Genomic DNA, 22,543 nt, shown 5'->3' with positions numbered 1-22,543 from the left:
TTGTTAAGGAGTGTATTTCCTTTCTTCTGAGTTTCACACATCTGTTTTCTTAGTGGAAAGATAAACGTGGCTTCAAGAACTGTAGTGACCTTGATAGTGGTTGTTGCTATGCATGCAGTTTTGAAGAGCAGTATTTGACTGCAGCCTGGTTTCACACAGTGTCCTTTTTCTCTCTTCAGGTACTCCCTAAATTCATGAGATGGCCAACACCACGCAAATCTCCAAAGATGAGCTGGAGGAACTCAAGGAGGCCTTTGCCAAAGTTGGTAAGTCATAGTGAGGAGGGCACCTTGCTCCTCTCTGCTGTACATTTGAAATGGATTTATCCCACCCCATGAGCAGTGGTGCCAGCAGGACGTGGGCAGTCTGCTGCTCTTGTGATCTTCTCCATGCCAAGGAGTCCCTTGGCAGTCTTGTTGCTTCTGGCTTGTCACTTCTAGCCAAGGAGCACAAAGGAAGGGACATGGGCAGTCTGGCTGTCGGTGAGCACTGGCAGGGACAGCCTTACCATGTTGCTCCAGGGTGGGCATTGTTGGCTCCTGATGGCAGAAATACCCAAACAGGTATTGCATTACTTTGTCCCAGGCAGCACTTCAAGACTTGCACAGTGCTTGGTTCTGATAATGTTGGTTTTGGCAGATTGGCTGAGCTGTGCAGATGGTAAATGTAGGTGCTATGTTTCTGGTTTGTGCAGGTGCATTTGAGGCACTGCGTTTAGTGAGCTTGTAGGCAAAACCTAATTAGTGTCTGTTTACCTGGCCATTATGGAGCAACTTGTGGTGATAATAAAATGCTTTGCGGCTGCAGTGCATGTGCATTGCCCTCTGGTGGCTCTATTTCTTCTCTGGTTCTTGCCTCCCTAAGAGCCTGCACTGCTCGAGGGGTTGCACAGCCCAAGCTGCTCCGCCTGTCTTCCAGCTTTCCCCCTGTGCTGGCATTGCAGAAGCCTCTGGCAGGCTGCTTCGGGAAGCTGAAACGGGCAGAAAACTGACATCACGGAGAAAATTGTTTTCTGCTGGTTTAGTTTCCTGATACAGCTTACTGGAGGATCAGAGAAACGCGAGGGAGGGGCGGGATGGGAGCTGGACCGCAGCAGTGTGGACTGAGGTCAGCACACGCAGCTGGGAACCACACCCGGGGCTGGCACTGGCGGGAACGAGTTGCACAAGTGATCAGAGCCAGTATTTCGTTTTCCTAACTGGACATCAGCATCGCTTGAGCACTGGTTATAAATACGAATTGGTAATTGCCTTGCATCTGTATCGGGTAAACTGCCCTCTAGACCAGGGTGGCTCTTAAAACTCTCACTTGCTGTAAATTTGCAGAGAGAAATATGAATTTCAAAGACAACTGCTTCTCACGGAGCAGTATTCCCTGTTGGGACTTGAAGCAAATTGCATTTTGGGCAGTTCCCTCTCCTGTGTCGTTCTTCCTGAGACTTTTCCAGTAGGTGGAAGTGAGCTGCTGCAGAGGGAGATCGTCATGCTTCTTGCTGCCTAACGTGTTTCTGTGCAAACCTTAATAAGGCTGGGATGCAGGTAGCCCGTTCTGTCCTTGGATAAACTTGAAATGATTAACCTGGCTGGAATGTGGTGGCTTTTTCTCATTAGTGGGGGGGGGAATTATCTAGTTTAGGTTGGCTGGCTGCTTTTGCACTGGAAACACGGAGAAACCCAAGTTGTTTTAGAAAACCAGCTCACCCTGCTCAGGAGGTGGGTCCCTGTTTGGTTTTAAATTATAAAAGCAGGGTCAAAACTTAGGTATTATTGAGAAATGCGATGATTAGCCTGGACATACCCACAAGAGATGGGATCTGCTAGTCTGAATTTTCAGCTGCCTTCTGTTTTGTGTGCTTTAGGCATGATGCAGCCCGCAAGCATTGCTGTGAGACACAGCTCTCAGGAGTGTCTTTAATGCTCTCATTCCTTTTATTCTTGCTTAAAGGAGCCATATTTGCCCTGGGATATAGAACTGATCACTAATTGGGTGACTGACTTTCACTGGGAACTTCTAATGCCATCTCTAGTGAATGTGAAGAAAAGTTGGACTAGGGCTGCTCTTTAGAACGAAGCCTTCCTTTCATCTCCCAGCTACCTGGAAGGCTTGGAATGCAACTGAGAAGCATGGTTATAGCAAAGCTTAGCTGGTTGGCTTCTAGGATGTCAAAAAGATGTGGGGAGGAGGAAGCGTCTCACGGGGTGGTTTCTGCTCACCAATATGTGCCCCGCTCCAATGCGCAGCTGCCTGGGCTTCCTGGAGACCTGCTTTAATTCTTGCATGGGGCAAGTTGCTGCTCTGGATGTGTAGGTTGATGGGACTTTAAAGGTGTGTGTTTCACCAGCTTTTCTGTATGCAGCTGGACCGGATCAAGAGATCTGGTGATGCTGGAAGGCAGTGAGGTGTGTTACTACGTACTCTGTCACCACTTGCCTTCCATGCCACTTGACGGTATCCCCTCTCTCCCATGCAGCTGGTGTGCTGTTCTCTGACAGCCAGCAAAAGGCAAGAGTCCCACAGACTACCTGCTGCTTACTAGAAGCAGTCCATGGGTGAGAAACTGTGGTTTAAGGTTAGCCCTAAAGTCAGCTACAGCTCAAACAAGCAGCTCCCAGCATCCTACAACCACGTATTTGTATTGTAAGTGATCCAAGTGGTAAACAGCAGTGGGGAAAAAAGCATTTTAACATCTGAAAAAAGTAATTAAGTGGGGCATAAGAACTTTCTAGGCTTTGAATGACCCACAGGTTAGTGGGAGAAGAGCAGGTTGCTCCAAATCTCAGATGATCTCTGAATTTCTTCTGTAGAACAGGTGTATGTATATATGTTTTTGGCCGAACAGTGGCACTTCACAGGGGAGGCATGGCAGAACAAAATCTGCAAATTTGCTCTGTTTATTTGTCTTCCTTCTCCCTGCTTCTGATAGCAGAGATAAGCATCTTTTTTGGAAACACGAAGTACTTAAAAATCGTAACCCAGCTGAACAATTTGTTCGCTGCTGCAAGGTGGTAAAACAATGCTCTGAAATGTTAGCTTAAGGCAAATAGGGATCTCTGATCCTGCTAGAGTATGTCCTGCTGAGCGTATATCCTTAAAAGGAAACGTGTGGCTTACTTTCCCCTCTTGCATCCTGTTATTTAAGCTATTTTAAGTACTTGTCTGGAGGAAGCTGAGCCAGAGCTTGAAGCAGCTTTTGGGTTTTGTTTATTGCAGCTTTGCTGCACCACCTGCATATGGGCAGAAGATGGTGCCATACATCACTGCAGTGACCTTTCGCAGGTTTAGTACGCTGGCGTGCATGCATCTTTCAGTAGAAATAGGAAACTTCAGATGTGCTGTAGTTTCCTTTCCATCAGGCAGATTATAATGAATCCAGGCTGTAGCTTGTCTGTTAAAACAATTTTGCTTTCTTCCATTAGTAACTCTGGGCTGTACGCCGAAGGATTTCATTTGGGATAGCTTCTATTTTGACAGCCTCTTCAGCTGTTGAATTCCACTTCAGATTTTGTTAAAGAGGGATTTTAGACCACCTTCCATCTGAAGTCTGGCCCTGTTGCAGGACATCCAGCAAGGCACCATATGGTGGGCCTGCAGTAATGCTGGAAATAATTATGGAACTTGCTGGTGCTGCAATGGTGACTATTTTTTTTTTAATGCTGCTACTCTGGACGTTTGACTGTGATGCCAGAGGGGGAACAGAGACAGCGGGAAGGGAAGCAGCTGCCCTGTGGGATAGGGGTCTCAGGCCTATTTGTCATGTTTACAGGGGCTAAAGGCTTTTTCACATGTTAAGGGAAGAATGGGTCCCTATTCCACCACATAGTCAATCACTAGTTAAGGTTACTCGACTCTGGTACCAAGCCAAAACGACGGGCTAGCACATCCACCAGGCTTTAACACTTAAATCTGCCCTTCTGTGGCCAAGAAGCTAAAACTTGAAATGAGAGCATCTTTACTGCAAAACCAGTAACTTGGTGTGGGGTCTTGCAGTTGAACCAACTGACCTGTCCTGCTCGTAAATCCCACTTCCAAAGTGTCTGGGACATAGATGCCCTTTTAATTTATGAAGTAAATCTGTGATTAATTTTTTCCCAGGATACTATGAAAGAGTGACTCTTACAGGTGGGTGTTTGGTATGTCGTTAAGAGTTGGAAGAACTTAGGTCCTGAGACCCAAGGGGTTTGAGTGAGTTAAGATGCATTACTCAACAGTGTGTGTCCTTCATACTTGATTACGTGCTGTCTGTCTGAGCCCAATGCTGAGCGCCACTGGTGTGCAGCCCCTCCTGATGGGCAGCATCTTTCGTGGTACCATGTTCCTGACTCACATGCGCTGACATAGGAGTGCGTTTCAGATGACTCTTCATGCTGTAGAGCTGCTAATTTTAAATTTTTTTTTCACTGAGCAGAGGTAAGTCTTCTTTGAACTAGGCACACCCGGAGGACTGGGAAGATGCTGCTTTGCAGGGGTGAACGAAACCCTCAAAATGGGCAGATGTTGACCCAGACTGCAGTAATTCCTGATATCTGCCCTGCTGCTAGGTTTGATGCTTTCAGGCTGAGATTGAGGTCTGCTGAGCAAGTGTGGATGGGCCAGACAATAGCTAACTCCTCAATCTGCATTTCAATCAGTGTTTTTAAGTTATGGTTTCTGTTCTGCAAGCAAACCAATATAAATCCAAGGCTGTGGATTAATTCCTTGAACTAGATTGTACCCTTAAAAGACATGCAGGGCTTCATATGTAGAACTGAGCTCTAAACAGGTTTAAGCATCCTTTTACCTGTGCATCTCTCCAGCGTATTAGAGATGGGGACTTTAGAGCTTGGTTCCCTGCTGTCTCACCCAACAACCTTCTGCCTCATGAAATACCGTATATTGTGTTTTTCCCTTTCACTTCTGAATAGGCTCAGACGGGGCACGTGCAAGCCTCGTTCAGAAACACTTCTGAATGCTTAAGCTAAACATGTCAAGAGGAAAACCTTTACCAAATCCAAATCACACCCGTGATCCTATCACAATATGTATTTTGAAGTCTTATTTTTCTCTGTCCTTTGCCTACTAACATTTGGGTAGATGTAAAACTTAGGTTTTTAGGTGGTGAATTGATTGGAAGAAGTGATGAAGAGGTGTTTCTGGATTTACCTGCTCAATTTGGCAGCATGGCAAAGGATTGTGGTCGATTCAGTCAACCACTGGCTAAAGCAATGGGTGTTGATTGTAGGCATGCTAAGGGTGAAAGCAAAGTTTTGTTTCAGGTCCATAGGCCCTGGAGATTAGCAAATCCCTTCTTGTCTGATATTCTTCACTGGCTGTGAGGCAGGGAAAAGATGCATATTGTGGAGTTAGATTTAGTAATAAGAAAATTGTAACAGAAGAAGCTGTGATTTATCTAGAGGGGAAATAGCTTGCTGATGACATCTCAGGCTGGACTGTTTAATAAAGCTTGCCTTTGTAAGCTTATATTTTTTTGGAATAAAATTCTAAAATTGAAGGTCAGACAGCAGCCTGTTGTTATCATTAATCATTGGCCCAAACCACTTTATTTCATCAGCATTGTTGTAAACACTGACATTTCATAAAGTATTTAATGTATTTATTAACCCACTGGAATTGATGTTCTTCTTTAGTTTGAGACCTAGGGACTGGGGTGTAGGAGGGAGTACAGATTTGCTCTGTGTTACTTTGGATGTTTGCCACTAAGCATTTGAATTTCACTTTCTTGCTAACTTACATGGGATTTTAAAATTGTTTTTATGGATCTGGAAAATGAGGAGGGTTGGAGTGGTAGTGAGGACATGCTGCTTGCTGGAACATCGCTGTGAAATAAAACCTAAAACCACCACTGACACCTCATTAAAAGTAAATTGACTTTCAAAATTTGCTAAAAGAAATGGACTTTAGAGCTTTCCTGATTGTTTTCTTTTATTCTTGAAAATATCTCCCTTTAAGCATAAATACGGACCCCAGTGGCTGTGATGTGGGATTCCCTCTTGAACAAAACTAAATACTGGGGCTGGTGCAGCTCTTCCATTGCGGAGCCAGCAGCAGCCTGCAGTCTGCAAGGGTGTTTGGGCAGCAGAAGCTGTTGCTTGAGTGGAATTTAACTCTATGGCCTTAGGGAGAGGCTGCTGCTGTATAAATAGCAGAAAAATCCTGCTGTGGGGGTATGGGCAGAACAGTGGCTGGGCGAAGCCGAGTGGGGCTGGGTGCCTTGCAGCATGGTCTGGTTTTGGCAGCTGGTGGTGGTGAGCTGCACTCAGCAGTGCACCATCCCAGAGCCAGCAGCTCTGGAGGCGAGGAGTAAGGTAACGCAGCTGCTTAAATGCAGAGACTGCTCCTGTTTTGCCTTAAAGGGCTTGGCTGATGTCTTCAGTACAGGCTGTGTTGACTTTGCAGAGCCTGTGGTTGAATGACGATCATAGGAGGCTGCAAAGCTTCACCTCCTCAGCCCATCCAGGTATTCCCCAACAGCTGCAGTAATCCAGGGCTGGTATCTCCCCACGCCCCAGCCCTGGGGAGGAGATGGCAGCTCAGGCACTGAATTAGCTTCCCTGGGCTGTCTGTACCACTTGCCTACAGCACTGGAATTTTTAACATCACTACTGAGCTGGTAACAGCACAACATGCCCTGAATCCCTGTCTCTCCCAACATGCTGGAGGATCATGCTTATGTCTTGGGATGTGAATCTGGGCTGTCCGACTGCTTCAAATGCCCTGGCTGCTCGTGGACCTGACTCTGCCGAAGCCTGTGTACCAGCCGTGCTGTGAACCACACTGTTGCTGGAAGGAGGCACTCAATCTGTGCCTGTCCATGGTGGTAGCAAAACCTCACTTGCCTGAAGAAAGGTTAGGGCTGCTGGATTTGCCCTGTGCAGTCAATAGATGTGATGATGTCCCCAAAGGGCTTGGGATTTGTGGATGTGAAAAGCTCCAGATTCACACCAGATTCTTTCTTCCCATGTCTAGTAGGCGATAACAAGCATGCAGTGCTTGTGTGGCTTGGCGGTTGACTGTCAAAGCAAATGTCCTTGCAGAGCATTCTTGGGCAGCATTGAAGTGTCTGGCTGCAATTTTCTGTCAGCGGTAAATGAATAACAACATTATCAACATGATAAAAAAAACGTAAATGCAGAGCTGACTTAGTGTTTTCAGTTCAGACAGTAAGAAGTGCTGTGTTTCATTACTGTCTATTTTTAATACTCAAAGCCAGCTGCAGTTAGATGTAAAAAGAAATGCTCTGGCGATCGTTTAAGAAAATGCAGATGCTCTGTTGTGAAACTTTTACACCAGGCTTGGTCATGTGTGCTGAGAGCCATCCTGGTCAGCCCTGCTTCGAAGCTGCCGTTGCCCAAAGCCGGAGAGATCTCATGGCTTGCGCTGGGACCCTCTCTGAGGATGCGCTGTGTGTATTTACTGCGTGCCTTTGATTCCTGGTGTATTCTTGGTGGTGTCAATTGAATAGTATACTACTTGGGCTTGGTATTTTTGGTGTGGGCATCCTGCTGTGTGTCCGTGTCCTGCACAGATCTTGCTTTCAGCAAAGATGAATGCTCTGCGCAATGTGGCCCCAAAACAGGGCCACGCTAGGAGATTCCTCCTTACCTCCATGTCTTGTAGGCATCCCTAGTGCGCAGGTTGCTCCGTAAAGCATTTTTGAGCATGGGGGCTGTGTTTCTGCCCCGCTGTCTGGGACTGGTCTTGTCGGGGTACTGGCACATTTCTAAAACCTTCTCTTGCCCTTTCTCTTCCTCAGACCTCAACAGCAATGGGTTCATCTGTGACTATGAGTTGCACGAGCTCTTCAAGGAAGCCAACCTGCCTCTCCCCGGGTACAAAGTGAGAGAGATCATCCAGAAGCTCATGATCGACAGCGACAAGAATAAAGATGGCAAGATTAGTTTTGAAGAGTTTGTCTATGTAAGTGATATTTCTGAATTTCCAGCAGCCTGGGGGACCCCTTTTAGACAAAGCTAAGGAAGGGGGTAGAAGGGAGAAGGAAGGTGGCTTCTTAGCCACTTACCCTAATCGTAGTTTTCTTTCTACAAACTGATCACTTTTGAGGACTTGCCATGTGAAAATCAGTTCTTTGTACAGATCTCCGCATATGACCAGTCTTTTGTGCTGTCGCTGCCAGCCTTTAGATTTGGAGAGGATGTTGGTTTTTAAACAAAAACCAAAAAGAATCCACATGCTTTTCCTTTATGGAAACTTCGTTGGAGGCCGAAAGACCATTTCCACATGAGGTGACAACTGGAAAAAAGACTTCCAGTTCTCCAAACTTGCAGTATTGACTGGAAGCTACTCAGTTTTTCCAGGCACATAGATGAATGCTTGTTTTCCCAGTGAAGCAGTATAATTTCCTTTCTCAATTTGATGGGATTACAAGTATTTGCTAAAGATTTGAGAGGGCATTTCAAGACACACTTGGAGATTAGTCCTAGATACTGATCTAGGAAAATTCAGATCCATTTGTTGCCTTAAAAGGGAAGAACAGGAGTAAGGAGGTCGGAGAAGCTGGAGGATGAGTCTAACCTTCAGCCTTTTTCTGTAGAAATAGGTCAGAATTTTTTTTACAAGAAGGACAACACTTCTTCTAAGATACTGGTTCGATATCCATCCCTTCATCCTTTTTATACTCTGATAACTGACATCATCATACATAACAAAAGTATGTGCAGTACCTTGAAGGAGCTGTTTTCGTGTCAACCATTTTTCTTGCTATTTCTTAATTTATCTTCACCTTCTGTTCCTTAATTGTTTTCAGACCCTCTGAACTTTTGAGTTCGGAGTCAACTAGTAAGTTGGAGTTTGTTTGCAGTTTGTGAACACTTGCATGCTGGGTGCATGTTTCAGCTGTTGGTTTGAGCTGGTCCGTAACTCTACTTTGCACTAGGAAGGAAGAAATAAATCTTTTCTGTCGCGTTTGAGTGGTACCGATAATTGAGTAAATGTGAAATGAGTGACAGGCAACTAAGCTATACAGTAGAAGAATGGTTAGTTATAGGATTTTTACAAACGGAACTATTGCTGTTTTCTAACTCTGAGCACTTTTGTGGGGGTTTATGGTACAAAGGATGACATGAACTGTCTTGAGGTTGGGGCCAAGTGACTTAGTGGTACCTAGCATTAAAGCACGTATTTTCAAAGAAGGTATGCAAATTAGTCCAGCAAATTTTGAAATAAATAAATCTGTATCAAAATCCTTATGTTTAAGCCAACCAACCAGAAAACCCAAAACTTTTGGGCTCTTGAGTCCTCACTCAGCTCTATCTGATCATTGGGGTGAGCAAAACCTCTGCGTGCCATCAGGAGATGGTTTAACTGCACTGCATCATCGCCTTGCCTTGCCACCCTCCCTGTATTTAAGGGACGGGGAAGGTAAGGCGTGACAGCCAGCAGACTGGCCCTGTGGTGACATCTCTGCAGCCAGAGGTGTCAACAACCCTCCTTTCTTTTTAACAGCAGCACTTTGTTGTTCCGCTTTACAGTGCGGTTTCATTGCCTTTTTCTGGGTAGTGTTTAGAGAACCTGCGTGTGTTTCACTTGTGTTTTCAGCATGGCTGAAACTGATTTGGTTAAGTTTTGAGGGAGTTACAGTAGGCTTTCAAGCCATTGAATGTATTGTTTTCCAATAGTTGCTTAGTTCTGTAGGACCTTGGGACCACTAATAGTAACATACAACCTGCACAAATGGCAGGTGTAATCTTTCTGCACTGAAGCATCTCTTCTGCCCTCAAATGTGAGGGTTTTGTCAGTTAGCCCAAACCTGCTGTTGGGAGAGGGGGAATCCTTACCTGGAGTGCTTGTTACACGTTATTGCAGATTTGACTGTTATACACTTAAAGATAATTGTTTCTTGGGTTGTGGACAAAGTCTTTTGTGTGAGCTAAAGTCACAGTCACACCAGCATCTGGCTTTACACAGAAAGGTTAAAATTGCACAACAGTTTTCTCAAGTTTGGTCCTGCGGAAACTGCTGCATGACTGCAAAAGTTTCACGTTTTTTTTTCTTGTGGTCTCTTGAAATTTACTTGAAAAGGTAAATGTATGCAAGGTACTTCATGCCTAATGCTTCTGTTTCAATGGGCACTTGCAATATGTGTTTGAGAGAGTGGGACAACTCTCTGCCCACTATCCAAGTTAAATTTAATACCACTACACCCTTGCTGGGCCCTCACATCTGCTGATTTTACTACAAGTTTGCTTTAAAGCCGGGAAGAAATAGCTGCTTCTGTGGTCCTTTCATTTTATGAAGACAAGTTTTTCTTGTCTAACAGAGCACTTTAAATTGTAGATTTTCCAAGAGGTGAAAAGCAGCGATATTGCTAAAACATTCAGAAAAGCAATTAACAGGAAGGAAGGAATCTGTGCGATCGGGGGGACCTCGGAGCTCTCCAGCGAGGGGACGCAGCACTCCTACTCAGGTATCGCTCTGCCTTTCAGCTCCTCTCTCGGGTGAGTGGAGGCCATATGCCAAAAATAGTAGATTTCTACAGCTCTGCCATGTGCTGTGCTTTTGTTCTCCAATAGCTGAATGATCTCACGTCAAGGTGAGAGCAGGACAAAATTAGAGGGTAATGCAAGATTAGCAGTGTGTAAATTAAATGTGTGCTTATTTGTTTTGTTAACTGCTTGCTGATGAAGTCCTTGTGTCACACTTGAATATAATAAAGGTGTTGAGTAACGAGTAAATAACAGGAATATTCTGGTAATTGGAAGTGAAAGTCATATTTCTTTTAACTTTGTGTGACTAATAAAATAGTGCGGTAATGATAATAGGGCTTTTATTTCTCTGGGCTGTTGTACACTGATTCTTTTGGGAAAATCTTTGCTATGTTATGAAAAAGCCTGTATTAAATTTACAATTGGTTATCTTAGAGGAAGAAAAATATGCCTTTGTAAACTGGATAAACAAAGCCCTGGAAAATGATCCTGACTGTAGGCACGTTATTCCAATGAACCCAAATACAGATGACCTGTTCAAAGCTGTGGGAGATGGGATTGTGCTATGGTAAGTCATGATGGCTCCTGAATTTAAAAAAAAAAAAAAAAAAACACCAAACCAACCAAACAAAAAAAACCCACCCCACCAAAATAACTTCCCAAAACTGTAGTTGGGGGAATTTTCATTCTGTTCTAGGCTGTTTTTGTGACTAGTGTGTGTGCATAATGTTTTGCACGTATAAAAAGGGACTCAGTCACCCAGGCTTTCATTGTCATTGCGTGATGTTTCAGCTTTGATACCAACTTCACGAGCTGGTATTTTTGTCTAGTGTTTTTGTTTGGGCTTAAGACTGAGCTTGCTGAAGGGTAGAAGGTGCCTTGCAGGAGCAGAAATTGTCCTGGTGCAAACTCAGCCTGATGCTAGGTAGCTTGGGGGAGGGCAGATATGTTAAATAGCCCATTTTCTTGGATGTTTAGACAGACGGTAAACTCTGTGGGAATGTTAGCGACCTTATGAATTAACCCAAAAGTGGATTTTCTGGGAATCCTCTTGATGCTTTTGATAATAGCTGCACTAAGTAAAGTTATTTTGCTGCATGCTGAAAACAGAAGGCACCTAGGGCTGCTAATCACCAGCCGCCTTCTATGTATGGGGTTTCTTTTGGTTTTGTGGTTTTGGTTTGTTTTTTAAATGTAAGTGAATTAATATAGTGGAGAACTGTATCAGCCTGGAATTTCAGTAACTCTGTATCAATATGCAAAAGATGTTTAGTGGGCTGCACGTTGCCTTTCATTTCTTAGTTTGTGATTTTTATTTTTTTTTTATTTCCCCAGTTTCAAGTAATTCAGATCTTCAGGCGAAGACTGAACTGAGTAGGAAGTAGTTCATAATATAAAGTAAAAACCTGCCATGTTTTCTGTTGACTAAAAATTTGTTGCACTCACGTGCTCCCCACTGAGCTCTCAAAGTGTTTGCGCTTTTTTTGGGGCAGTTTTTTCTTGTCAGCAGTAGTACACCTTTACAATAGGAGGAAGTGCGTTGTCTTACTAGAATCTGCAGTGGATGTCAACAGAGCAATGAGTCTTCACTAGTCCAGTGACTGTGCTGTGAATAATTCATGTGCTCTTTTTGCTCCAGCAGCTGAGATCAGTAGTGGCCAGTAACATGTTTAAGGTTTCAGGCTTAGCTATTAGTTACAAATACATTCTTGATAATGTAAATATTAACTTCTGATTTACACAGCCTTGATTTAAAAAAAAAAAAAAAAAACAAAAAACCAAAACAACACAAAAACCAAACAGGCAAAAGGAAATGTACTGTGGTGAGTATTGTAACAGTGCATTGAGTTTTGTTGAGATTAAATACTAAATGTTGTTCAAATATTATTGTTTTTCCTCCTACCAGCAAAATGATCAATCTTTCTGTTCCGGACACGATTGATGAAAGAGCAATTAACAAGAAGAAACTCACACCATTCATAATTCAGGTATAATACATTTCTGTATTTTTGCTGAAATTCATATTCAGATAGTATTAATGGAAACAGCATGGTGGCTCGAGGCATTATTGTGGAACTCTGGAAAGGAGTGAGTTTTGGAACTTGCATTTAATTATTAAAGGCAGTTTTGTACTGTGCATGATTGACAGTGCTGTGGGTACAGTTCAAAAGACAAAAACGGTGACTTAATGACAAAATGGGTAAAAAGGCTGAAATGCTGTGCGTACCTGATATTGCTGCAGTGATTATATACAGTGCTGTCTTTTTAAAACAATATGGTTATTGGCGTTGGCTGTCTATGAATCATTTCATAGTACAACAGCTTGTTTTTGCAAGGATGCCTGTGCGTGCGTGTGCATATAACTTAACACTTCTCTAGCCTTATTCTCATTGTTGCCACTAGATGCAACTAACTCAGAGGCTGAAACTAAATACCAGAGGCTGAAATTAAACCCTGGTGGCTAGTTCAGTTCTTATTGATTCAGCCTGCTGCCACCACAGCTCTGTTAAAACTTCAGCCGGAGAGCGGTCGGGAGCGTTTCTTCCAAGCTGCTGCTGTTGGAGCAAGGACGAGGGGGAAATCTCCGCTGTGCTGGCGCTGGATGAAAGGCAAAGCAGCATCTCCCTGGCTGTGTCTCACTTGGCTGTGCTGTTCGCAGGAGAACCTGAACCTGGCATTGAATTCTGCATCTGCCATCGGGTGTCATGTTGTCAATATTGGTGCAGAGGACTTGAGAGAAGGGAAACCGCACCTGGTCCTTGGGCTTCTCTGGCAGATCATTAAGATTGGCTTGTTCGCCGACATCGAGCTCAGCAGAAATGAAGGTAAATGAAACTATAAGTGATAACTTCTAAAGCATGAACACTGCATTGCTCGTGCTGTCACCTCCAGCCCTGTCACTGCCTCTTCCCTCCCCTCCTCTCTGCTGAAAGCGGGTACTTACCTTCAGCTTCATCAGGGCATGTGCCAAGCTGAGTGCTCGCCAGCCTGTTTATAGCTGTGGAGCAGGTTCAGGCAGCTGTGCCATTCTGGTAACGTGTGTCAGCCTTGGAGAACTGGCTGAACGCAAGTCTGTAAGTCAAGGTGCATCCTGGCTCAAGCCTTGCAGTGCAAATGAGCGCGTTGCTTTGTGATGCCTTGGGCTGGGCAGGCTCTCCTGGTGTGCTTCAGCCATAGGTACGTAACGGTGTTGGGAGGTGGCAAAAGCTGCTTGCATCCTTTTAGGATTATAGACAACTGCATATCTTCCTTAAAAAAAAAAAAAAAAAAAAGAGGCTTTTAGCTCTTTGGGAATGTGTTTGCAATGACTTGGTTCTCCTAAAATCTTCCTTGCTACTGTCAGTGGTGCAGCTGAGCTTTTGCTTCATCCTTGGTGGTGGGAGAGCGGTGCTGCAGCTCTCCCCCCTGTGCTCTCTTGGTCCTGCACAACAGCCTCCAAAACTTAAACTTTTCAAATCTTTCCAAGAGCTCTGTTATTCCTGCATGGGCTATCAGAGCACCCAGGTGGATGGAGTGGCTTCAGTGTCTCTTATTTAAACTTCGCAATTGTGAAGTAACACTGTTTGGCTTAGATTGAATATTCATGGCAAGGGAGGCACCGGCCAGCTGAAAGGGTGCTTATCTTGGCTTCTCTGGGTTTTTTTAACAGTGCACGCTTGGAAGCACTTTTTCATTGAGATAGAGGTACATTTACATTTAGCTTACTGTCTTCAGCTTAAAAGACTGCATGTAAAATCCAGAGAATTTTGTTATACAAGAAAATATTTTTTACACAGAGTTTTCTAGATCATTCATGCTCTTCTCTGTGTAACAACCATCTCAGGAAAACTCCACTAATACCCAGATTATTTTGACTTAATCGGTAGTTGGTATTGTCCCCCCTTTTCCCCCTGAAATGTTGCTGCAGCTCTAATTCTGGCATGCAGGTTTGCCTCTTGAAAACACCTTCCTTCCCCTCACAAGCATTTTTCTTCTAGCACTGGCTGCCTTACTTCGTGATGGTGAAAATCTGGAGGACCTTATGAAACTATCCCCAGAAGAGCTGCTCCTAAGATGGGCCAACTTCCACTTGGAAAACGCAGGCTGGCACAAAATCAATAACTTCAGTTCAGATATCAAGGTACCAAGAGCTCTCCTGGCCTGCACGTGCCTGGGACAAGGCTGGGAGCCAGCCAGGGCCGTGTTTGCATGTGTAAATGAGTCCCTTCATCCGCAGACAGGACCTTTCTTAACCTTAATACACGGAGCGGGCTTAACAGGGGTTTTATGCATGGTATATTTCTGTTCTCGCTTGCCATGAGGTTGAGCCCAGTGTTGAACTGTCTGAGTGTTTCCTCCAGCGCTAGTGGGATCTGCTGCAAAGCTGTTGCATGTTTTAATCGAGTAGGAAGCTGTATTACTCATGTGTTTTCAAGTGTTCCTAATCCATCTTTTTTGATGGAAATAATTTTTCAGGGGCATGCAGCTCACTCAGGGTGAAATGCTTAACTGCATCCCTGGAGAGCATGACTTCCACACACTCTTGGCAGGTGATGGCATTTCATTCAAAACGTTGTGGACTGGAGAGAGGAAGGGAAACAAGACCCCTTATTCTCTACACTGGGTTGAGTAGAAATGGGAGCGGGGAGTCTTACAGCTATTTTTGAGATGTGAGGGGGTGGCTCTTTTCTCTCAGCGTTAGTGAGAAATGGAGGGTGGTGACTCCTGGTCAGTGTGGGGTTTTTTGGACACTGGTCTCAGCAGGTTTCTATTCACATGGCCAGCAATTTCGAGGAGGAGAAAGAGGACTGAAGTGGATTCCAGGTTAAAGGACTGTTGAGGTGGAAAAAAAAAATTGATAATTGAGGTGCATGGGGAGCCCAGAGCTCCCCTGTGTGTGTGCATGCATGCATACACACATGGTCACTCTTATTTCCAACTTCAAAATTACTTACGGCTTTGCTGATAGCTGTTGGCTTGTCTGGTGCAACCCATAGGCTGCCAGGGTATGCTGAGGTCCTTCTTAGTGCTGAGGACTAAAAGGACTTGTAGTTGATAAATAATTACTGCAGCTATTTGCTCCTCCTAGTTTGTGACCATCCCTGGCCTCTCTCCTTTAAGCTATTCTAGCTAATGGGCAGGCACAGGAGAAAACATTCAGACTTCTTATAATCAGCTTTTTGCCTGGACTTTGTCTTTGCTGAGCCATTTTCATCGTTGCTGTAGCAGTAGGAATGGCTGCCTTGTTTAGAGGTTAGGGCTGCCTTGGGGCATCTGGCTGTGGGGGCCATGAGAGTGAGCAGCACGGGGTCACTACCTCCTCCAGCCATTGGAGAGGAGGCTGTGACACCAGAGCTTGCAGCAAAGGCAGCTTTCAAACAGTTAAACCCCATAATTTTAATCTTAAATATTTCTAACTTTTTCCCTTTCTGTTTCCTTTTCTGCTGCCTGGATTTCCACCATCATGCTCTCTTTTAAGCTTACAGATTTTGGTAATTCAGTAAAGGTACATAAGCCAATTATTCACAGTGACTTGTGAAAGATGAGCCTGAAATGAACTGTTATGGTGTATTCACTGCTGTGCGGGAGACCTGAATTTTGTTTTTCATACATTTCAGGATTCCAGAGCTTATTTCCACCTCCTCAATCAAATTGCACCTAAAGGGCAGAAAGAGGGAGAACCTCAGATTGATATTAACATGTCAGGTTTCAATGTAAGTATTCAGACTGTTGTGTCCTCATGCTAATCGCAAACTACCTGTACCCCATAATTGCCCCATGACATCTAGGTATCCTGGTATCTTAATTTCTAGAGCATGTAAAGTGTCAGTGGGCATGTGTGCACCTCGGGTGTGTACTAAATGAGTGGTTGTTGCAGGCCTGATGGCCACCTGCCAATTAACATATATGATTGCGAAATCGTTTGTGGTTTTGCTCCATTTGGGAGCATGCTGACTTCTGCTTTTGAATGGCCAAGTTCAAAAGGCATAAAAGTTGGAAAGCGCATAAACTTGGAAAGCACCACGCTAGGAAAAATACCAAGACAAACCGGGACAATTACATCCATAGCAGCAGGGATTAGCGTACATGCTTCATCCCTTTGTTTGATTAGCGACTGATGCCTAACGAAGGCGGGTGGAGTTGTGACATTGCCCCAGGTAGCAGTCAGGAGCTTCCCATCTGCTTTGTAGCCCAATCTTTTCCACGACAGCTCTTGTCCGTTGCATCCCCGGCAGGAAAAGGATGACTTGCGGAGAGCAGAGTACATGCTTCAGCAGGCAGATCGGCTTGGCTGCCGGCAGTTCGTCACGCCGGCTGATGTGGTCAGTGGCAATCCCAAACTGAACCTGGCCTTTGTTGCCAACCTGTTCAACAAGTACCCAGCACTTACCAAGCCTGAAAACCAGGACATCGACTGGACCCTACTGGAAGGTGATGGCCGTATCAGTCACAAAATTAGCAGGAGGGAAATATCTAAAGTAAACACTTGTGTCACGAGAGGATGTGCCCCGCAGAGGTATCTCCATTGAAGTAACACCTATGATTTGAGGCTTCAGTGCTGCAGTCGTTTACTCATTTGGGGCAGATGAGAAGGGTACTTGATAGCCTGTTCAGCTGCTCTGATCCTGATGTGGAGCCTGAACCTGTAGGAGCACTGCCAGCAGCCTGTCAGTCCCCATGCCAGGGCTGGGAAGTTGGTTTTGCCATTTCCTGCGATGGGCAGGAGCACCTCAGTAATGCAGCGAGGCGTTCACGGGAGCACTAATTGTTGGCAGAACTGGGATTAGGGGCTTTGGCTGCCTGGCTCCTAGACAGCAGTTAGCTAACATCCATGTGAAAGACCTTCCTGCTACTTGCAGAAAGTGCAAAAGGCGTGCTCTTCTGAGGCCTGGAGAAATCAAACTGATATCCAAAACTAGATATCAGGGCAACCCTCTTCCTTTGAAAAAATATAGTAAAAAAAATACCATTTTTCTGCTTGAAAACCTAATCAATGAGTTATGCTGCTCAAAGCTCCCTGCCTTGCAAGGTGGAAAACCCTGCACAGCTTTGAGCTCGCGGAAGTTGCATGAACCTGTTTTCTCTCATCTAGGAGAGACGCGTGAGGAACGGACCTTCCGCAACTGGATGAACTCCCTTGGTGTGAACCCCCATGTAAATCACCTCTACGGGTAAGCATTAGGCTCTTGGGAGAGACCCGGCTAGATTAGACTAGAGATGTGCCCACACCACTGTCCTGTTGCCCACAGTGCTGAGCAAAGAGCTTGAGAAAGGGTGATGGTAAGGAGTGGGAGATGCTCACTTGTACCGTCCCTGCAGTCCGTAGCTTAGGGATTTCTGAGCCAGCACTTGGCATACCAGCAACTGGTTTTAAGGGCTGAAGGCAGTTTGTTTATTTTCCCCATCTTGTGTAAATTGGTACCCTGAGATCCCAATACATTTAGGTCTGTTTGAGCAACTGCATTAGAGCAACTGAAACTAAATTCCCTGTCACCTAATTTTAGGGCTTAACTGAGACATCATAGTTAGGAGGCAAGATACTCTGAGTCCCTGTAGTCAGTGGAGAGAGGTGGCTACCTTTGGATTTTATGTAGCAAAATTCTTCCCTGGATCTGTTGCTGATTACCATGCTAAAACCTGCTTTAGCTCAGCAGCTGGCAGATGTTAATACGGAGCATTTCTCCTGCTCTGAAAACTACAAAATGTTTTGACTTTTTTTCTTTTTAGGGTTGTTGAAATTGCAACAACCTGTAAAGAGTAGTAATTAGTCATGATGTGACAAAGTTGGAGTACATTTAAATCTTGAAACATTAGGCTTAATCAATGTTTTCCACTTTAGCGATCTCCAAGACGCACTGGTAATACTACAATTATATGAAAAGATCAAAGTTCCTGTTGACTGGAATAAGGTTAACAAGCCTCCGTACCCTAAGCTGGGAGCAAATATGAAAAAGGTAAGCATTTCAAAAGACTTTAAAAGAAGCCATGGGCACTAAAAATTCCTATTTGAGGCTTCCAGTCAAGTCAGTGTATTTGTGAGTCATTTTCTTTTTTCCTGTGTAGCTAGAAAACTGTAACTACGCTGTAGACTTGGGAAAACATCCAGCTAAATTCTCCCTGGTTGGCATTGGAGGACAGGATCTGAATGATGGAAACCCAACACTGACACTAGCCTTAGTGTGGCAGTTGATGAGAAGGTAGGACCCGTCTCAAACATGTAAAACTTGTGAATGGAGTACAGAGTTTGGGAAGTTTTTTGCTACAAGAGCACTGGAGCAGGTCACCCAGAAAGACTGAGAAACCTCTGTCCTTGGGGAGATTTCTGAGACACAGCTGGACAAAACTCTGGCAGAGCTGATCCTGCTGCACATGGGAGGCTGGAGCAGAGACTGCTGGAGAACCTGCTGGTGGATCTGTGAACATCCTGCTGACCAGGATCACCTCTCTTGCCTGCTCAAGTCTGGTTCACATGCAGAAACCCTAAGCAGGAACACTTACACAGCTTTTATGTTCTAATTTTTAATTGGAAATTGAGAGAGAAACATTCCAGGGGTGCTTTATAACCCTCTTCTGCATTGGAACAGGGGGAAGGAGAAACTTAATAACAGATAAAGCTGATCGTCCTTTTTCTTAATTATTTCTGAAGAATTCTAAGATAATGCAAATATATAATATTATCCGCAAAATAGCTGCATGGTAGCTCCTTATTTGGCATTAGAGGTCAGAATACTAACTCATGAGTTGATCCACACCTTTTAGGTAATGTGTTAACCCTATGGAGCAAATGATCAATAGTGAAACAGTTTAACAAGTGTCCTGAGCCCAGGCAATTTTGTGATCTCATATTAAAAGACTTGAAAGACTAGAAAGACTAAATGCTTTAACAGAAATCACACTTCAGATAAGATAGATGATTCTTCCTTTTTGCTAAAGGGGTTTTCTTTTTTTTTTTTTTAAAAAAAAAAAAAAAAAAAGCAGAGCTGAGACTACATGAAGACTTTCCAAGCTGCCATGAGCTCACATTGCATCCTGGCCACACGCTCACCAGGCTTTGTCCAGGTTCTGTGCCTAATCTTGTTCTCTCTGCCTCTTCTCAGGTACACGCTGAATGTCCTCGAGGACCTGGGTGACGGTCAGAAAGCTAACGATGACATTATAGTCAGCTGGGTAAACCAGACCCTGAAAGAAGCTGGCAAGTCCACCTCTATCCAGAACTTCAAGGTGCAGGTTCCCCTCTTGCATCCAAAAGGAGAGGGGTGCCCAAAAAGTATTTCCTTGGCTGGAGGAACAGCAGGGGCATGTTAGAAAGGGGTTTAAACAGGACAGGGTTCAGTCTTCAAGCTAGCAGAGAGGAGACTTTTTAGGACTGTCCACGGTGTGGAATAGCAGTGGGGCAAGAGAGCTGATGGGGTGGCAGAGGAGGGGAGGATGGTCAGGTGGGGGCTGAGGTGCTGGCAAGCATAGGGACTAGAGTGGGCAAGCATGTGTAGGTGAGCGTTGTCCCTTGGGGTCTGTTCAGCGGGGCAGACCTGCTGCCTGCATGTTGGTCATTGCTTTGTATTTTCAGAGCACTTGCAGTAAATCGGTGTAATGATCTTGTACTATTGCCAAAGGAGAAGCAGCAGTTTGGTTTTCCCTGTGGTCCAGCTGGGAATAATCACTAACACTGCTGCTTTGAAATGGCTTGTTTAAAGCTTGTTTTGTTGCACGTTGCAGAGAAGCTGAATTGAGGTGAGGAGTGTGCTTTAAGGATTAGACATTCGTCTTTACTTGTCTGTCCCTGTATTCTCTAGGACAAGACTATCAGCACAAGCTTGGCAGTTGTGGATTTAATTGATGCTATACAGCCTGGTTGTATCAACTATGACCTTGTAAAGACTGGTCATTTATCGGAAGATGACAAACAAAATAATGCTAAGTAAGTTTGCTATCTCAAAAGTTGTTTTGCATTGAAAGCGTGCGTGTTCTATGCGCTGGCCTTAAGCTGCAAGTGTTTTTACCACAGTTTCAGAATACTCTGCTTCTCACCTGTTTGTTCAGGCATATGAAGTGCTCAGGGTTTTGAAATTGAACCCTTGTATGTCTCATGTCTCGCTGAATCATCGTAAGTTGTCAAGTTTAAAGTATGCCTATTAAAACATGCCTTTTAAATGTGTGTTCTGTGACTGTTCTGCAGTGGCAGAACGACAGCAAAGTTTCTTGCAGATAATAGTCTCGCTTGATTGTTCCTAAAGAGCAAACAGAAGGGGAAATGTAAATGTTAGCTGATTAATCCTTGGTTACACATGCTATCTATTAGCCCTAGCAAATATGAATTACAATTTTTTTAACTGTTGGTAAAGTGGACTTGATGTTCAAAGATCAATTTTTGCATTAAAGACACTTTCCTCTACTGTGGAAAAGGAATACAGCAAAAGATCAAAAAAACATTTATAAAACAAACAGATGCGGTGTTGTTGCACTGTTGCACATCTTGAATCTTGATAAAGAGGAAAATAGGTGAAATTGTGTTGGATAGGGCAGGACCCGACTTGTGATTTATTGGTAGTAGTCTCAGTGCTGACCCACTCATCTTTCCATGGTGAATAGGTATGCTGTGTCCATGGCAAGAAGAATTGGTGCCCGAGTTTATGCTCTTCCAGAAGATCTTGTGGAGGTGAAACCGAAGATGGTTATGACCGTGTTTGCCTGCTTGATGGGCAGAGGAATGAAGCGAGTATAAAAGGATTGATCCATATAAAGAAAAAAAAACAAAACGCGACAAAAACCCAACCTGCCACCCTGGGTGCATGAGTAGCAGATCAGCTGTGACCACGTTGAAATGCTGTTGGCCTAGGAACTGTTGAAGTTCAAAGGACTTTGTTTTGCTTTGCAAGACAAACACTTATAAAAATTCTCAGGGAGAGGAGTTTTAACCAACAGACGTGCTCTTTTCCCAAAGGAAAGTTGAACTTATCAAGAGCTCACAGAAATGCATTCATAACAGACCCGCATCTTTCAATAGTGCTCTGGAGCTGTTTTTCACCGCATTATTTCTCAGATACTTGGTGCATGGTTTTTTTACCCCGAGGGCTATAAGGTGGTTGGTATGACTTGTAATGGAAACAAATCTAATTTCTGTCTGCAATCCAGTTTACTTTCTATCATATGGTCCAAGCGTATTCTAGGTTTGACCACTTCCTTAACGTTGCAAATAAAGCTACAGTACAAGTTGGGACCTGCAGGCCAGCTCGCAATGCTAAATAAGAAATGTGTAATTAGGAAGATGGATCTTCCTCTGGTATTCTCTGTACATGGTGCTTTTTTATACATCTAACTATTTTGATTACTTTACAAATAAAGCATGGCAGTTTTTTCTCTTGCTGCTTATAAAAAGGGTTTTTTTTTGTTATTTTGTTGTTTTTTTTTTTTTTTAAAGTTATACTATATATGAGAATACCACCATCCTTGGACCTCTCACAGTAACATAAGATATGTTGCTGATGGCACGGTTACACCTGAGAATGGAAGTGAATGCATTTTTGTATGCATCTTGGTTCAGTTCTGTGCACCTAGAAAATAATTTTTACAAAAATCTGCATGAAAACTATAACTTTTTTATTTAAAATGCTGTTGGATATAAAACCATACTACATTGTGGGGAGGTTTTGTGCAGGGAAGAGGCAAATGTTGTAAGCAGCAGGGTTCAATAAACTGAACAGCAAATGTGCTGAAACATAAAACTATTTTTACAGATAAAAGGAAGCGTTGTCGCCAAAGAAGGAAGATGCTGTATCCATAGGATTTAATATTATCTTGCTTTGGCAAGCTGTTTGCTATATTTTGAGATCATATTGCTATTCCGAGCTATTCAAAGTGATGTAATATGGTGGCAAAGCATTAGTTGAAATAAAAACATTTAAATACATGCTTCTCTCCTTGTTTACACTGACTCAGCATGGCAGCCTGTCCTCAGTTGCTTTTAGCTTTGCTTTGGTTGATCTTTTTGTTTTGCGCCAGGTCCATTGATCTGTAGGATACCCTAGAATCAAGGTGTGCTTGAGGAGCTCTTGTTTTTTAAAATGGGCACTGGAGTTATTCTCAACCTGTGTTTTAGTGAGGCTTTGCCTTCATGGTAGCTTCTA

The 22,543-nt window shown here is 43.9% G+C and overlaps 1 protein-coding gene across 4 annotated transcripts in view; it reads left to right on the top strand.

Moving 5' to 3' along the window:
• Positions 1–22,326, top strand: part of PLS3 (plastin 3) — a 53,365-nt gene extending 31,039 nt beyond the window's left edge. For all 4 annotated transcript variants that reach the window (XM_075162098.1, XM_075162100.1, XM_075162099.1 and 1 more), the window contains 15 exons: positions 180–266; positions 7,751–7,914; positions 10,291–10,420; positions 10,875–11,007; positions 12,346–12,427; positions 13,099–13,264; positions 14,417–14,559; positions 16,037–16,132; positions 16,655–16,850; positions 17,512–17,590; positions 18,259–18,373; positions 18,483–18,616; positions 19,517–19,640; positions 20,213–20,337; positions 21,009–22,326. In XM_075162098.1, coding sequence (XP_075018199.1) covers positions 200–266; positions 7,751–7,914; positions 10,291–10,420; positions 10,875–11,007; positions 12,346–12,427; positions 13,099–13,264; positions 14,417–14,559; positions 16,037–16,132; positions 16,655–16,850; positions 17,512–17,590; positions 18,259–18,373; positions 18,483–18,616; positions 19,517–19,640; positions 20,213–20,337; positions 21,009–21,141 — 1,887 coding nt within the window. In that variant the 5' untranslated portion in view covers positions 180–199 and the 3' untranslated portion in view covers positions 21,142–22,326. The remainder of the gene's footprint in view (positions 1–179; positions 267–7,750; positions 7,915–10,290; positions 10,421–10,874; positions 11,008–12,345; positions 12,428–13,098; positions 13,265–14,416; positions 14,560–16,036; positions 16,133–16,654; positions 16,851–17,511; positions 17,591–18,258; positions 18,374–18,482; positions 18,617–19,516; positions 19,641–20,212; positions 20,338–21,008) is intronic.
• Positions 22,327–22,543: the final 217 nt, after the last annotated feature.

Source organism: Calonectris borealis, chromosome 13 (genome assembly GCF_964195595.1).
Source record: "Calonectris borealis chromosome 13, bCalBor7.hap1.2, whole genome shotgun sequence".
In the NCBI taxonomy this organism is placed as follows: Eukaryota; Metazoa; Chordata; class Aves; order Procellariiformes; family Procellariidae; genus Calonectris; species Calonectris borealis.
The sequence above is the reverse complement of the archived record's forward strand: the minus strand, read 5'-3'. Positions and strand labels throughout refer to the sequence as shown.